This window comes from Triturus cristatus, chromosome 3_1 (assembly GCF_964204655.1).
Source record: "Triturus cristatus chromosome 3_1, aTriCri1.1, whole genome shotgun sequence".
NCBI lineage: Eukaryota > Metazoa > Chordata > Amphibia > Caudata > Salamandridae > Triturus > Triturus cristatus.
Window position 1 is genome coordinate 16,321,782 of NC_140583.1, and position 17,627 is coordinate 16,339,408.

General features: G+C 48.3%; 1 protein-coding gene across 23 annotated transcripts in view; it reads right to left on the reverse strand.

Moving 5' to 3' along the window:
* MADD (MAP kinase activating death domain) overlaps window positions 1-17,627 on the reverse strand; it is a 987,832-nt gene that overhangs the window by 663,963 nt on the left and 306,242 nt on the right. For 22 of the 23 annotated variants that reach the window (XM_085646575.1, XM_085646561.1, XM_085646573.1 and 19 more), the window contains 4 exons: window positions 5,831-6,024; window positions 2,119-2,399; window positions 598-743; window positions 79-180 (listed from right to left, as the gene is read on the reverse strand). In XM_085646575.1, coding sequence (XP_085502701.1) covers window positions 79-180; window positions 598-743; window positions 2,119-2,399; window positions 5,831-6,024 — 723 coding nt within the window. The remainder of the gene's footprint in view (window positions 1-78; window positions 181-597; window positions 744-2,118; window positions 2,400-5,830; window positions 6,025-17,627) is intronic. The other variant, XM_085646564.1, reaches the window with a different exon arrangement.

Genomic DNA, 17,627 nt, shown 5'->3' on the forward strand with positions numbered 1-17,627 from the left:
AGAAACACTGTTTTTTAAGAGTGACCTCTGGGACCTAATCTTAGCCAGAGCCACTTCCAGATGTGGAGTAGTCATTACCTTTTAGGCTGGGGAATGGGGTGGTCTTATCCCGCACACCTTTGTTGGGTAGGGCCAGGTTTGAAAGGCTGAAGCTGGTGCTGTGGTTTCTGTAGAGGCTGCCTGTAAACATAGAAGAAGGAAACCTTTAAGACAGCATGGCTATACCTCAGACTTGTACCATATGGGCTCTCACTTCCCATTCAGCTCCCGCAGTTTCTTAGCCATCATGGTCGCCCTTCTTCTAATGTCTCGATCTGTAACTTGTAACCCACTTGACATTCTCTGTAAGTACTTTCTTTACCTCTTTCTCTCAAAACTTTTTGTTCTTTTACTTCTTCTTTTCCTTCCCGTCTATTGCAAGACAAGATGATCCCCGATCCCACAATTTTTTCAGGTTCTTTTCTTGCAAGCACACTAAGTTTCTACCCTCTCCACACAATGCCTTAGAGTCCCTCATCACAATACCCCACACTAACACCTCCACAACCGTTTCCCTCTCAACCCTCATTCTGCAGGTCCTCCAGTTAAGCAACTTACTGGCGAAGGACATGATGCCGCCTCCGAAGCCTTCACTGCTGTTGTTGGAGATGGTTGAGTTCGGAGAGCTGGCATGAGAATCCGATTCAGCATCCGAGTCGCCTGCCAGCTGCAAGCTATTGGGGCGCAGCAGAAGCTTTTGGGGGCTAGAGGATAAACAAGGGTTCTGAGATAAAGCACCACACAAAACATTTCTCACAAATAACAGTTCCTCTGTGCTGATAATCTATTCATAGGCACATGCGGATTTGCACATTGCTGGTGTCAAAAGACTGAGCACCCAAAGCAACTGCGTAGCCTCAATTTTCAATAGATTGAAGTAGCCAAACTTGTCTCATGTCAAAATAAATGTAAAATGCAGAGGCAAAGGACAGCAAAACGTTTTGATTCTCAGTGCGAGTTCAACTGACGCAGATTTTCGACAACTGCTCCCACGTGAGACTATATTAGGAGTAAGAGACGTCTCGAAGGAGTCCACCTGAAGGTTCAAGAAAATATTAAGAGTTAAGAGCAGGGGGCAGCTTGACACCAAAATGAGACAATTGGGTCATGGGGGAACAAATGGGCAAACAACTTACAAAGAGTGAGATAATAGTAAAAAAAATAAAACACATAATGGAGGTCTCAGTATAGTGCCCAGCTGCAAACGCAATAGTGAACAAAATAAAGTTATTGATCCAAAGACAAAACAAGCTCTCATCCAGGTCAATACCAGAAAGAATGCCGCAGAAGAAAAGACACCAGCCCCACCAATCATGTGAAAATAAATATGGATGAAACAAAAAGGAAAAACAAAGACAAGCATCTTTAAACCAACTGAACATACGGAACTATGCAATACAAATGAACGCCTGAAAGTTAACCCAACGTAAGGAATGTAGAACAAACAGACCGCTTTCAACCAACAAGTAGGCACACAATAAAACAACTAGTCATCAACAGTGAAAAAACAAAAGTAATATTAAAGCAGTAACCAGCAATCAAACAAGTCAACAAAAAGCGCAAAAAAACAAAGACCTCAAAGGTATTATTCTATTGAATGCACACAAGATCTACAAGGGCACTGTAAAGGAAGAAACCCATCAGCCGGCCTCACTGAAAGTTAGAAATAAAAACAAAGTCAAACAATAAAGCACATGGACCAGTAAGCCACCAGCTGATTGAAAGCAAAACCAGTGGGCAATCATCAACATAAAAGTAAGAAAGAAAAACAGAGCCAAAACTTGGGAAGGAGGAAAGTAACACAAAGCAGACCAACAATGTAAGTAAAGCAACAATATAGAGAGAAGAAAATCCACACACTACACAGTGACAACCGAGAACAGATCAACAGAGTGTTATTCACACAATTTATGACATGGATCAATTGACAAGTAACAGAGAATGAAACACCAAAGCGATGCGGTCGGGTGCTGGGGGGGGGGAGGGGGTGTAAGGTAAGATCAGAAGTGACATGAGCAAACAATAGGTGAACAACAGAAAACAAGCACCACAGAAGACACAGACAAGCAGCCTGCTCACCGGCTTCCGTTCTGCGCATGGCTGAACCTGGGGGTGTAGCTTTCCTCCTGATCCCCCTCCTCGTCTTCTGCTGGAAAGCCATATTGTGGCTCGAAGTAGGGGTTATCATACTCGCGCCTCCTGGGCGCGCCTTCCATGGAGCCAGCACTGCAGGTGGTACTTTCACTCTCGCGACGCTCGAGGTTCATCTTACTGAAGTTGGGCTGTAAAGGCAGGGAGGGGAGGTGATCTGGGAATCCCGCCATCAACTTATCTTCAATCTCTGCTGAATCTGCAGATTCCTACAGAGGCAATCAGAAGCTCTCATGTAAATGAAACCTTCTCATCACTCAGCACTTGCTCCTCCTCCTACCCATTGTACCAGTGCTCACTGCTCCCCTAATGCATCCCTGTCCACCAGCACTGGTATCTTCTCTGCCCCATCAACTCAGAATGTGGACGAGCCATTCTTCCATCAATCACCTCCCCTTAGATGTATTTATCCTTCATGGTTACTGCAGAGAACTCACCTTTAGCATCACTTCTCCTAATTGTTTTGCTATACGGAGTTAGTTTTACCTGCAGTTTGGACTCTGGGCAGGGGGGAGTCTGTCAAACTGCTCCAAGATCATGTGCTCTAACCCTTAAACATTGTGAAAAGTTGGCTAACTCCAACTGGCACATCAAATGTAAGAACAATAACACAGTGTACAGAGTCCTCCCTCTCATAAAAGTTAAATGGCACACCAAACAAATGATTGACTGGAACAGCAAATGTGCAAACCTGACATTGCTGCTCCAGGTGACAGCACCATTACATGTGAAAGGAAAACATTTCTGTAAGACTACATCACAGGTACATAGATGATCGGCACACAACTGGCATGTTTTTCAAAAGTATCATTCATAGGGTATTTATTATTCTGCCTGTGCGAGTTTTTATAAAGTTGTTTACATCTCCCGAGAGTCTGCACATTAGTTACGGTGGGGCCGGCTCTGAAAATGAGAGACAATACCTTCCGGAGGAAATCTCAAAGGCCTGGGACTGTCCAGGGAATCTCTAGCATGAAGGCAGGTGTAAATCACTCATCAACTACCCCATTTATCTTGAAATGTGAGTGGAGTGAACAAGAACAGCAGTTGGGCAACAGAGCACAGGTAAGAAGGTCCAAGATAAAATGTTGGCTCTAATCGGTGCTTTGAAGCTGCCCCGGTCCCAGACTGGCTAACTCTCCTGACCATAACTGGGAGATGTGGACTCAGAAGTGGTCACGGTTGGTGCGGCAGGTGAGGAGGCAGATGGTCCTCATCTAAACGGGTCTATCTCTGAAGGGCAGAGACCAAAACAAAGATGGCAACAGATTTGGTCACCTTGAAAGGGTATTCCTATTTCTTTGCCCTGAGCTGTGCCCTCAGGGCAACACTTTCTCCAAATCAAATATACTATTTTACAACCTTTCCAAAAAAATAATAGGGGAATTTCTAACTTCCCAAAATATTCTAGAACTGGAGTTACAATGGCACATTTGCCTCCTAGAATATTCCAGGGAAAGTTGCTCTTCTCCCAGATATTCTAGGACTGGCGTTACAATGGTAGATCTGATCTTCCACGGTCCATTACAGCCTTTGTTGCCCCGAGGTCGCAGTTCGGGGTAAGAATAGGAACATGGTCTTGAAAGAGTCCTATAATGGAGAATTCTGGGATCGATTTAGATTAAACTGACAGGAACTACTGTAAACAAAGACTGGTGAAGCATGGGAACATTTTAGGGATCCGACAGAGTTGTCTTCAGTTACTGGCTAGCGGCAATTACAGGAAAAGCTGCATACCACCAGATGTTTAGGACACAAATGGATTTGAAGGTCAAAAGAATGACCTGCAGTCTGTGTCTGCATGAGGTGAGGACCAACGCTTGGCCGGCCTTCTCCCTTGTTTCCAAGTACTGGAAGGGATTTTCAAGGGTCATATTAGCTGGACTCCGGCTCCCTGGCACAAATCTGTAACTGAGCCATCAAAACCATGATACTCGGTGAAGGGAAGAAACTCTTGGACTGCCGTACCCACCGCTTCATACCGAACCATTAGGGTTCTCAAGATACTTGCCACTCAGCTGAAGACGGCGAGCCCAACGACAGGTGGGGTTTGCATCATCCCAAAATGACTTCAGGATGCTGGTCCATATCTTGTGGGCTGCAGAGGGCATGCAAGACAATGCCTTTGCTGTGTCTATTGACACAGAGTAGGTATCTGTTTGAGGTGTGTGGGGTTACTTTTTTCATATACTTTGGAGATTTTGACTGGGTGAGGATTTTATCACCTACAGCACAGGTCTGTTGTGGAGGCTCTCTCTCTGTGCCTAGATCAATGGAGCGATGATTCAGCTAGGTTTGCCCTTTATCACGACCCGTTTCTCCTAGCATCTTAGCCCCAATCAATTGCCATTAAGTCCTTTAACTTAATCAAAGATGCCCACATAAGCTCAGTCCTGATAAAGGGCCTCATGCAGCCAGCATTGTGCATTCCATCACATCACTTCCCTCCTCTCCAGCATCTCTGATGGCATGAGTACAGTTCTGCAGAGAACTGCCCGGCTACAAAATGAACAGGGGGGTAATGTAAGCATAACCATTTGTCATGATTGGGCACAGTGCAGGCGCTTAGCTAGCTTCCATATCAGTCCTCAAATGCTGTTCTACTCAATGAGATAGGATTCCAAACAATCTGTTTGCTATGGAAGGGAACCCTGGTTGAAGGAATACAAATTGGAAGCCCCTAGTGGAGCTGGAGGCTTTAGCCTGCCACATCTGGGTATGTGCTTGAAGCTGCATCCACCCTCTCAGCTAGGTATTCATGTCACATGACCTGTCCCTTTCAGAATGTGCAGTGTTTGAAAGGGAACAGCTGTCTCAGCTGGATCACTGCCATGGCACCAGCCAAATCCAACCCCTCACCTTTGTAACGCGATCATCAAATGTATGCTTCAATCCTGAAAGAGGGCGCACAAGTCACTGAAACGTAATCTCTTACCACAGGCGCTGCCTTACTGTGGCACAGCGGCGCCATTAGGAGACAATACATTGATTGCTTTGGGTGTTCTGTAACTCTCTCTCTCTCACCCCTGTTGAATTGCTCTCCCTCTCCTTACCCTTAGTCCCCTGAATGACTCTGGTGGCCCCAGATACCTCTACAAATTCGGTTAGTCCATATGGACTACACCTGTCCTTGCTTGGGCAACTCACGAACGCTGTGGGATCTACCTTTGCTCCCTTTCCATTCACAATAAATCCAGAGTCTGGAGGGACCATCTCACGATTGCCTTCCTCATGTTCCTAGTGCTTCTTCATGCTCTCTATAGGCCTGGTATATCTTCATATTTTGGACTCTGAACAGCTCATGGCTGCCCTTAGTCTCATGGAGTCGGTGTGGTGGATGGGTGGGACCCTCTTCCCCATCTTGGAGCCCTTCATTTACTCCCCAATCTCTTCACCACACCCTAAAACACTGCCCCAGCCAAACATATGCTTGCCACAGTAAAGGAAGCAGATTACAAACTTCCTTCTCTCTTAGCCCTACACCCGGTCTCATGTTTACATGCGCTTCTCAACACCCTCTAAAGTGCCGAGTCTTACAGGAGTCGGCACTGATACCCTTAGACCCGCTTGGTTGGTGCAACGGTTGTAGCCCTCCACCCGTCCACCCACCCGGCTCCCTTGCAGTGTTCTCTAGACTCACATGGTTGGCACCGTGGATAACTGTACTTGGGCTGCTGCTGGCTGTTGTGCTGGAGCTGGACCTGGGTTGGTTGTTATCGAAGGAGTTCTCGCTGTCCGGTGCTGGGTCGTCCAAATCTGCTGCATATTCCTGAAAGTCATCAAACTCTACCTCGCTGGCATCCCCCAGGGCGGCGTGAGTCAGAGGGTCGACATCTGAGCGAAACACAAGGCACACATTATACTGTATTAACACAAGCACACGGCACTGAAATCTTGCATCAATCCCTGGAACTGGTAGCACAGGTCAGGAATATTACAAGTGGCACCAGAAATATGGTGTCAAGAAAACAGCTACAAAAGCCACTGCATGTAACAGGGAGATCGTTCAGGCTCTCCTGAGATATGCAGTGAATTAGGAAAGAAGTAGGTTACCAAAAGGAGTCTGCAAATTTAAAAGGTCATCGGTCCGGTTACCACAGAGCTCTGCCCATAAATGAGACATTAGTCAGTTATCAAAAGAATCTGCACAACACATGACGTCAGTCAATTTCTGATGAGTTGTGCACATAAAAGTCAGTCATCAGCCATCATATCCCAAGGAACAGAGAGTTCAGTCATCACACCGCATGGATATAGGAGTCATCAACCATCATATCCCAAGGATCAGAGTTCAGCCATCACACCCCATGGATATAGGAGTCATCAGCCATCATATCCCAAGGATCAGAGAGTTCAGTCATCACACCCCATGGATATAGGAGTCATCAACCATCATATCCCAAGGATCAGAGTTCAGCCATCACACCCCATGGATATAGGAGTCATCAGCCATCATATCCCAAGGATCAGAGAGTTCAGTCATCACACCCCATGGATATGGGAGTCATCAGCTATCATATCCCAAGGACCAAAGAGTTCAGTCATCACACTGCATTGATATAGGAGTCATCAGCCATCATATCCTGAGGATCAAAGAGTTCAGTCATCACACCCAATGGATATAGGAGTCCTCAGCCATCATATCCCAAGGATCAGAGACTTCAGTCATCACACTGCATTGATATAGGAGTCATCAGCCATCATATCCCAAGGATCAGAGAGTTCAGTCATCACACTGCATTGATATAGGAGTCATCAGCCATCATATCCGGAGGATCAGAATCCATCCATCACACCTAATGGATATAGGAGTTATCAGCCATCAAATCCCAAGGATCAGAGAGTTCAGCCATCACACCCCATGGATATAGGAGTCATCAGCCATCATATCCCAAGGATCAGAGACTTCAGTCATCACACTGCATTGATATAGGAGTCATCAGCCATCATATCCCAAGGATCAGAGACTTCAGTCATCACACTGCATTGATATAGGAGTCATCAGCTATCATATCCCAAGGATCAGAGACTTCAGTCATCACACTGCATTGATATAGGAGTCATCAGCCATCATATCCCAAGGATCAAAGAGTTCAGTCATCACACTCCATGGATATAGGAGTCCTCAGCCATCATATCCCAAGGATCAGAGAGTTCAGTCATCACTCTGCATTGATATAGGAGTCATCAACCATCATATCCTGAGGATCAGAGACTTCAGTCATCACACTGCATTGATATAGGAGTCATCAACCATCATATCCTGAGGATCAGAGAGTTCAGTCATCACACTGCATTGATATAGGAGTCATCAGCCATCATATCCCAAGGATCAGAGAGTTCAGTCATCACACTGCATTGATATAGGAGTCATCAGCCATCATATCCCGAGGATCAGAGTTCAGCCATCACACCCCATGGATACAGGGGTTATCAGGCATTATATCTACTAGTTCAATGAGTTAAACCATCGCACCCCACAGATTGAATATGCTACTTACCAGTATGCATCTGTTCTTGGCATGTAGGGCTGCTGACATTCATATCTGTGCATAGATCGCCGCCTAGTGTTGGGTCCGGATGTTTGCACGTTGTTGTCCTGGAAGAGTCTTCGAAGTATCCTTGGATAGGTGACTCCTCCCCTGGACTACAGTGCGCATGGGCATCCTCTCCATCCTCAGATTGTTTTTCGCCATTGTGGCAGTGATGGAGTAGATACAGAAAGTGATGACCATGCTTACAGTAATTCTGAGAGCTGCAGCTGCTACAGGCGCCGGGGAGGAGGGAGGGCGATATGAATGTCAGCAGCCCTACATGCCAAGAACAGATGCATACTGGTAAGTAGCATATTCAGTTCGAGGCATGTGGGCTGCTGAATTCATATCTGTGCATAGAATATATAGCAGTGCCCTCTTATTAGCGGCGGCTACCCGTGCCAGCTGCAGCGGTCTGAAAAAGAGTTTTGAGAACAGCCTGTCCAACAGCTGCCTGCTGTTTTGATTGCACATCTACACAATAGTGTTTGGTAAATGTATGTGTAGTGGACCAGGTGGCTGCTCTACATATGTCATGCAAAGGAATGTTTCCTAGGAAAGCCATGGAGGCCCCTAACTTACGTGTTGAGTGGGCTCGTGGGGGAATCGTTAAAGTGCGTTTAGCCTTTTGATAGCAAATTTGAATACATTTAACGATCCATCTGGCTATACCTGCTTTGGAGATAGCGTTACCTTTGTGGTGTGGGGCAAAGGCAACGAAAAGTTGATTTGTTTTCCTAAAGGGTTTGGTCCTGTCGATATAATACATGAGGGCCCTTTTTACATCTAGTGTATGGAGTGCCCTTTCTGCGACAGTTTGCGGGTTTTGAAAGAAAACAGGCAGTTCAATAGTTTGATTCATGTGGAACTGCGATACCACCTTGGGCATGAATTTGGGGTTGGTACGTAGTACGACCCTGTTGGCGTGAACCTGTATGAATGGCTCTTGGACGGTTAGTGCCTGGAGTTCACTAACTCTTCGTAAGAAGTTATCGCTACTAGGAAAGCTACTTTCCAGGTAAGGAATTGAATCTCACATGAGTGTAGAGGTTCAAAGGGTGGACCCATCAGGCGTGTGAGGACCAAGTTGAGGTTCCACATTGGGGCTGGTGGGTGGGTAGGTGGAATGACTCGTTTGAGTCCTTCCAAGAATGCTTTGATGGCAGGCACTCTGAATAGAGAGAGGTGCTGCCTGGTTTGTAGATAGGCTGATATTGCGGTTAAATGGACACGTATAGAGGTGTACGCCAGATTGCATCGGTATAGGTGTAATAGGTAACAAATAATGTTTTGGATGGATGCGTCTAGCGGGTTAATGTCATTATTATTGCAATAAATGACGTACCTCTACCATTTGGCTGCATAGCAAGCTCTGGTAGTGGGTCTCCTGGCCTCCTTAATGATGTCCATACAGTCAGTTGGCAGGTTTAGGTAGCCAAACTCTAGGACTTCAGTAGCCAGATTGCCAGGTTCAGCTGTTGCGGATCTGGGTGCTGAATCTCTCCATGGTTCCGCGTCAAATGCACGGGTTTGATCCGCAGCCTTTGATGCGGCACCACGGAAAGTTCGAGAAAGGTGGTGTACCATGGCTGGCGTGCCCACATTGGAGCAACCAGGACGAGTGTCAGTGAGTGTTGTCTGAGTTTGCGTGCCACCAGCGGTATCAGTGGTGCTGGGGGAAAAGCGTACGCAAATCTGCCGGACCAGTTCATCCATATCGCATTGCCCTGCGACTGTGGATGTGGGAACCTGGCGGCAAAGCTTTGGCATTTTGCGTTTTCGCTTGTCGCGAATAGGTCTATCTCTGGATGACCCCACTGCTGGAAGTACGGTTGGAGTACTGATGGGTGTAACTCCCACTCGTGCATCTGGTGGCTGTGTCTGCTGAGCAGATCCGCCATCTGGTTGTCCTTGCCGGGGAGGTGTTCCGCCATGAGGAACATGTTCCTCTGAATGGCCCACTTCCACATGCTCTGAGCCAGATGAGACAACTGTGGAGAGTGTGTTCCTCCCCGCTTCTGTATGTAGTACATGGCAGTCATGTTGTCCGTCCGGATCAACACGACTTTGTTGCACAAGTGTACTTTGAATGCTTTCATAGCGAGGAAGATTGCCATCAGCTCTAGAAGGTTGATGTGCATCTTCTTTTGTTGTTGTGTCCATAGTCCCTGCACTGTGTAATGGAGTACATGAGCTCCCCATCCCTGGAGAGACGCGTCCGCCGTCAGTATTATCTGTGGGACAGGCTCTTGGAACGGTCGGCCCTTGCAAAGGTTTTGTGGATTCCACCAATGCAGAGAGTTGTATGCCCGACCGCTCACCAACACTAGGTCTTTCAACTGTCCTTGAGCCTGATTCCACTGACGTGCTAAGCACTCCTGAAGCGGGCGCATATGTAGTCTCGCGTGGGGGACTATGAAGATGCAGGAGGCCATCATGCCTATCAACTGCATGAACACTCGCGCGGGAAGGGAGTGTTGTGGTTTGAACTTGGAAATCAGCATTTGCATGCTGTTGATTCTCACTAAATTTGGCTGAGCTATGGCCGCCAGAGTGTCTATAGTCGCACCTAGGTACTGTTGTACGTGTGCGGGCTGGAGATGGGATTTTGGGTAATTTAGTGAGAACCCCAGACTGTGAAGGAGGTGAATGGTGCGGGACATGTGGCTGGCACATTGCTGGGCTGACTTCGCTTGAACGAGCCAGTCGTCCAGGTAAGGGTGGACGTGTATGTGCTGCCTCCGTAGATGTGCCGCCACAGTAGCTAGGCACTTTGTAAACACCCTGGGTGCTGTTGTCACGCCGAAGGGAAGGACTTTGAATTGGTAGTGCTGCCCTTGAACAGTGAACCTGAGGTATTTTTTGTGTGAGGGGTGAATGGGTATGTGGAAATACGCATCCTTGAGGTCCAGTGTGGCCAGAAAGTCTCCCTGCTTGAGCAGCGGGAGGACTTGCTGTAGAGTGAGCATGTGAAAATGCTCGGAAAGAATGTATCGGTTTAGGGGTCTCAGGTCTAATATAGGTCTGAGTGACCCGTCCTTTTTCGGTATTAAAAAGTACAGGGAGTACACCCCCGTACCCTGCTCGTGGACGGGTACGACCTCTATTGCGCCTTTTAGAAGCATACTTTGCACCTCCTGCTGTAAGAGCGGTAAGTGCTCTGAGGACATAGGACAGTTTTTTGGAGGTATTGTGGGTGGAGTGGAGGTTAGTTCTAGACAGTAACCGTATTTGACAATATCTTTGACCCACCTGTCTGTGGTGATGGAGTTCCACGTGGACAGGAACCTTTGTAGCCTTCCCCCGACAGGTGTTATGTGGTCGGGAGGAAGGGAGAGGGCGTCACTGCTTGTTCTTGGGGGAGGACCTGGTGTTGCCGTAGCCGCGTCCTCTGCCCTTTGTACTGGAGCCACGATATCCACCCCGGGTGTTTTTATCGTAGGTGGTTTGTGTATTGCCCTTGTTGTATGTTTGCTGTGACCCCTGTCCTCTACCTGCTCCTCTATTTCCGGGGCGACGAAAGGAGCCGCTCCGAAAGGACTGAGTCTGGAGAGCCCCCATGGACTTTGCAGTGTCCGTGTCCTTTTTTATTTTCTCTAGGGTAGCGTCAACCTCCGGCCCGAATAAATAGTCGGGGTTGACCGGCTGGTTGAGTATGTTATTTTGCACCTCAGGTTTGAATCCGGAGATTCGCAACCAGGCATGTCGTTGCAACATGACGCTAGTGTTTATGGCCCTGGCAGCTGTGTCTGCGGCATCCAGCGCACACTTGATGGATACGTTTGTGAGGAGCTGTCCCTCCCTGATGAGGATCTCTGCACCTTCTTTGTATTGGTCAGGGAGATGTTGGAGTATTTGCTCTAATGTGTCGTAGTGCGCTCTATCGTAGCGAGCGAGGAGCGCTTGAGTATTGGCAATGCGCCATATGTTAGCTGCCTGGGCGGCAACCCGTTTGCCAGAGGTCTCTAACACCTTGGACTCTTTGTCCGGGGGAGGAGCGTCACCTGTTGTTTGCGAGTGTGCCCTCTTGCGAGCATTCGCAACGACAATGGAATCCAGAGGTAATTGGCCTCTAATGTAAGTAGGGTCCCCAGGCGCTGATCTGTATTTTTTGTCGATACTGGGGTTTATCACTCTTGCCCTGGTGGGTTCCTTGAAGATGTCCTTCGCTGGTTTGAGGACCCCCTTTAACATGGGCAGAGTCTTTATATTTCTTTCTGAGGTTGCGAAAGTGTCCATAAGAAAGTCGTCCTCGACGGTGTCAGAGTGAAGTTGCACTCCATGATTGGCCGCAGCACGTTCAATGAGAGCGTTGAACGCTGCAGTGTCCTCTGTGGGAGATGTTTTTGCTCCATAGAGTTGCGGGTCCTGTGCATCCATAGGTGCACCTGGGTCCACAGGGTCATCCCAAGCTTGATCAGGGTCCTGTTGGCCGTCAGGGTCCATGTCTCCGGGGTAGGGGACTTGGTCACCCATGTAGTCCTCTAACGCATCCGTGTCGGAGTGTGCGGGAGAGAAGGTTTGTGGATCCTGGTAGGGTGAGTGGAAAGGTTCGTAAAGAACTGGTTCCGAAGCCACAGGCAGCTTTCTTTTTAGTGGGATCCGGAAGGATTCTAAAGCTGGCTCAGAGGTTATTTTCCTTTTGTGGACAATCATCCTGCCGGTGTCGGCGTCGATGAGATGGGATGGAGACGTCTCCACAGAGCGTTCGGCAGGCGTGATCGTGGTATGGGTGACCCGTGTCCTGATTTGGAACAGTTTTGGGGCCGTGGATGGTGGCAGGCCAAAGGTAATGTTGGCTGGTGCCGAAGAGGCTGCTGGAGCTTTTAGTGGCTCGGAGCCCGACATGTCCTGGAGGACCGTCTTCTTTTTGGTGCTTTGCTCAGCAACGGGTCGCATCTGGAGCGCCCTCGATTCTTTTGCGCCGACCGGTTCTGTAGAGGCGGCCGTGGACTTTTTCGGCGCCGGTGGGTCATCGAGTCGACGTCTTCGATGAGTGTGGCTTTGGTGTTGCTGTCGAAGCGGTGCGAGGCGCAGCAGGCAGTTTGACCTTTGGGGTCGGAGTCGATTGCGTCGGTGCCGGGAGCTGAGCAGGTTTAGTGGCACCGAAGGCCTTTTTCCGTACGCCGACTCCGACGTCGGCCGCTTCAAGTGCGGCACCGAAGTCTCGTTTGGTGCGCTCGGTGCCGACCTGTTTTGCTGGCGTCGAAGGTGTGGAGGGCCTCGATCCGACCAGCGCCACTTTCGGTTTCGGTTTCAATTGAATCAATACAGCTTTTGGTTTCGGTTTCGAAGAAGGGAAACCAGCCGTTTTGGGCGTTAATGGCTGCCGCTGAATGTCCGAGGCCGGGCCCGAGGGCGGGGCCGAAGAACTGCGGGATAGGTTTTGGGTAAGGCCCGAAGGCGATCCCTCGACCGGAGCCATAGACTGTTGCACTGGGCTTTCCTCAGTCTGAACGGGTAGGCCTTGCTCGTCACCGGAGCTACTCTCTTCGGCCCCTAAGGCCTCATTGTAGTCTCCTACCTCGGTGTCGTCTTCATCTCTACGAAAGAGTGTTTCGTCGACGTCTTCCGATCCGGAGTCATGTTCGGAAGCGGGACTGGAGGGTAGGTTCTCCACTTCTTCGATATCTTCGGTCTCGGCGTTGAAGATGTCGGCTGGGGCCGGTGCCGCTTGCTGCGCCTCGAGTCTCGCCGCTCGTCGATTCCGTAGAGTCTTCTTGGATCGAAATCGGGCACAGGCCATGCATGTAGATTCGTCGTGATTCGGTGAAAGGCATTTGTTGCACACCGGATGGACGTCGATGTGGGGATATTTCGCATTGCATACCGGACACCGCTTGAATGGTGTCCTCGATTCCATCGTCGATGTCGGGTCGATGGTCGGGTAAGATGCGAAAAAGTTGGTTTTGGACGTTAGTAAACTAACAAAGATAATATCGATACCGATCGGGAACAGTACCGACGCGAACTAGAGGCCTTTTGGCCTGAAAAGAGTTTTTCCTAACTTGAGTCAAGATAAGCACATCCGAACCCAATGGCGGAAAAAAACAATCTGAGGATGGAGAGGATGCCCATGCGCACTGTAGTCCAGGGGAGGAGTCACCTATCCAAGGATACTTCGAAGACTCTTCCAGGACAACAACGTGCAAACATCCGGACCCAACACTAGGCGGCGATCTATGCACAGATATGAATTCAGCAGCCCACATGCCTCGAACAAAGGAGTTAAAAGTCATCACATCCCATGGATCTGAGTGTTCCCCGCCATGACACTTCTAGGAGATATAAGTTCTGAGCTACCACAGCCCATGGATGAAATTAGTTACTTACCTGTTCGCCAGCGTTGGAGTCTTCATGTATTCACCTCTTTGTAGCATTCTTCACAGTCAGACTGGGAGATCGCCAGTAAGCAGTGTTAAAATGGGCGTACTCCGCAACAGCAGCTGGTTCGTAGCATGGGCACCTCAATGAAACAGCCATAACTCCAGCCAATGAGAACTTTCCTACTCAACCTAGAAGCCGCCATAGCTAGGACTTCATAGCACAAGTGTCAAGAACACAAATCCTAGTTGTGAGCCTCTGACCAGGGACGAGGCCGGGTCGCACGCAGATCTATGTAATATACCAACACTTGGAGATCTGCAGTGACAGGTAACTAATCTCTTCCCCAGCTTTGGCTCTTCCAAGCATGCCTGAGCTTGGATCAGAATAGTAAGCAGGACTAAGAGAGGGAAGCAAGCTCAGGCTGAGGAGAACCGCTTGTCCCACTGCTGAACTGAATGCTGCATTCACATCCAGATAGTAATACCTGGCGAAGGTATGCCTGCTCCTTCAAGTAGCTTCACAACCAAAGTCCTGTAAAGACACTTCAGCATGAAGTGCACCTGTTGCTGCCAAGCTCCTGTTGGAGTGTGTCTACACTTCACCTTGTTGTGACAAAAGGTGATGCAAGCAGACAGCCACTGTGCGAGGGCTTGGTTGGACAACTGGCACGTCTTCTTGAATGGCCAAATGAGACAAGTGAACTGAAGTACATAAGTCCTTGGTTTTGGTCATGTAGAACATCCAGCAACTGCAAGATTATCTCTACAAAAGTGGATTGGTTTGGAAAGAAAGATCGCAGGACGCAGGTTCCTTGAAGTGAAAGTGAGTAAAGACTTTTCGCGTGAACCTTGGGTTGGGCTGTAAAATAACATCGCCTTTGGTGAAGCGAAGGAACCGCTCCTTGACAGTGGTGAGAGCGAGCAGAAGAGGGGTTTTCCACAAAAAGAACTTCAGGTGTGCTCCGGGGATGGATCTGAAAGGCGAGAGCTTGAGCTAGTTTAACACAGTGTTTAGCTCCATGTTTAGCTCCCATGGAACTGGAGGACGCCTCAGGAAAGGCCTTGAGGAGACCTTTAATTGATTGCTTCAAAATTATCTACATGTACATAAACAAAAGAAAGAACTTACTGTCTATCAGAATCCAGAAATGTGGCAAATTAAACCCTGTTCAATGAATACTTGATGGCACTCTTGGCTAGCTCTAGCATGTACTGCAGGGATTGGGCAGGCTGCATGGAGGTTGCATTAAGGGTCTTATCTTTGTGCGACGAGAAGAATCTTTTCCAGTTGGCACGGACTGTGTTGTGGATGGTGCTTGTTCCTGCACTAAGATGTCGCTGCTCTCTGGAGGAACACTCAGCTGGATGTACTCTACATGATCAGTGACCGTGCAACCAGGCTCCAAGTTGTGTCTAGAACCAAGCCTGCGATGATTCTGCAGCTGGATCAGTTGGTGTGCAGACTGCCTCTGTAGGTCGCTGTACCACAACTGATGAGGCAATGCCAGCAGAGTAGGGAGCAGCAATAGGCTTTCACCTTTCTCAGAATTCAGGGAATGGAGGGAAATGGAGGAAAAGCTTGAGCAAAGCTTTTCGGCCAGGTCATCAAAAGGGCATTTACTGGAGTTTTGCTCTTTCAAGAATGGTTAGCAGCTCTATGATTGGCTGGCACCACTTTCGAAAGGCGTATTGCACTTTATTCCTTGTGGTAATCTGACAAAGCGTGACTAAGTCCAATTGGCAGATTATTTCCCTGATGTTCCTCTGCAATGTCTATCTCGAAGATGGTGTAGTACCACAGCATCTGTATCTCTTTCAGTAGACAATGGGACCTCGTTCCTCCTTGCTTCTCAATGTGGATCATCAAAGTCACACTGGCAGTCTAGATCAACACAGCTTTTCTGCTAACTTCAAAAGGAACAACTGGCGGCCTAATCTGATGCCTAATAACTTCAGTATGCTTATGGGGACCATCACGGAGCAGAGGACTTGTGTTGATTGCTCTTACATGCCTTCACCGCATCCTTCCTTTGTCTTGATTATCCTTGTTGGAGACAGAAACAGAAGGCCTGGGTTGAGGTTTGATCGGAACCTACATCCCAGCAATGCTTGTTTAAGCCTCATGGTTAGTTTCACTGTGTTGCTCAACGGCCCGTCGCCTGTTTCACTGGCGATCCAGCTCCAACTAACGAGGCCTCATCCGAAACATTCCGAATGGAATCAGGCCAACGCATGAGTACACAAGACACAAGTGGAATATGTACATACGAGTAAGCGCTGTTTACCTTGAGCAAAATGCCTTTGCCACGCCCTGGAGCTTTCTACTCTTACCCCCAAGTGGAAAGCCCTCCCAAGTTGAGTATCCGGAATTGCCTCCAAGGATTTACAATTTTGTCAAAAAATAGATGGAAGATTTCTCGGTGCTCAAAGTCAATTCAGCTTTCAGAACAGGCCGATGAACGGCTTTGGAGGTACAAGCGACTTTTTTAACGGAGACATGACGAGCCACACGTCTGGGTAAGGTTTACTTGGCGACCTGGTCTTTGAACAAAGGCAGACACCTGCACTAGGCACTGTGTGAAGATACTGCATGCAGATGTTAGTCCAAGTTGAAGCACCGTGAGTGGATAATGCTGCCCAGTCACTGACCATTGCAGGTACTGCCTGTGATTTGATGTATCGGTCTGTGAAAATAGGCATCCTGCAGATCTAGGATGGCGAGGCACTCCCCTTCCTGAAACATCAGAAGGACTTTCTTGAGAATTACCTTTCAGCACATTTGTTTTTTTCATGAATTTGATACATTTGAGCAGCTCTAATATTGGTCTCCACCTGCCTGATATTGTTTGTAAGTGAAAAAGAATCTGGAGTAGAATGCTTGATTCCTTTAGTACTTTGGGACCTTTCTATGGCAGGCCCCTTTGACGAGGTGAATCACTTGTTGTAGCTCTCGCATGCATGCACAGATGTTCCTCTCTGGGCACAAGGGGGGCAGGTATTTGCATAAAATGGCGCGGGTGCCAGCGTGCACATTTGGAGCACCCGAAGCTCTGTAGTTATTCTTTCCCCAGCTGGAGTCAAGAGGCGAGATCCTTCCTTCAACTGGAAGCACTCGTTAGGTTTGGGGCTTGTGGGGTTTGTGTTGGGCTGGGGGACGGGGATGAAAATTAGGCTCTAATTTGGTTGTTCTAGGAGAGTGGGTGGGATGTTCCTCTCTTCCCAGGGTTCCGCCACAGAGTTGGTGCTAAAATCTTCCTGCAGAGTAAAGTTTAGCTTAACGGCCTGTCTTGAAGGGTTGTAAAGTCTTCCTTGGAATCTGGTTTGGGGAAGCCCCCTCTGTAGGCCTGACATCTTTATGAGCCCCGAAAAGGAGTGGAAGTGGGGTGTCTGAACTGTAAAGCTCCCAGGGAGCACGCTGTGTTAGTCTTCATGCTTGCTAAATGAAGTCTGGCTATTAGAAGGCACGTCTAAAATGATTACCTGGATTTCCGTATGGAAGGCCATTGATCAAAGCCATCCTTCTCTGCGTAGGGTTGATGCCCTGCTATTTTACAGAAAAAGTCATAGGAAACAACAA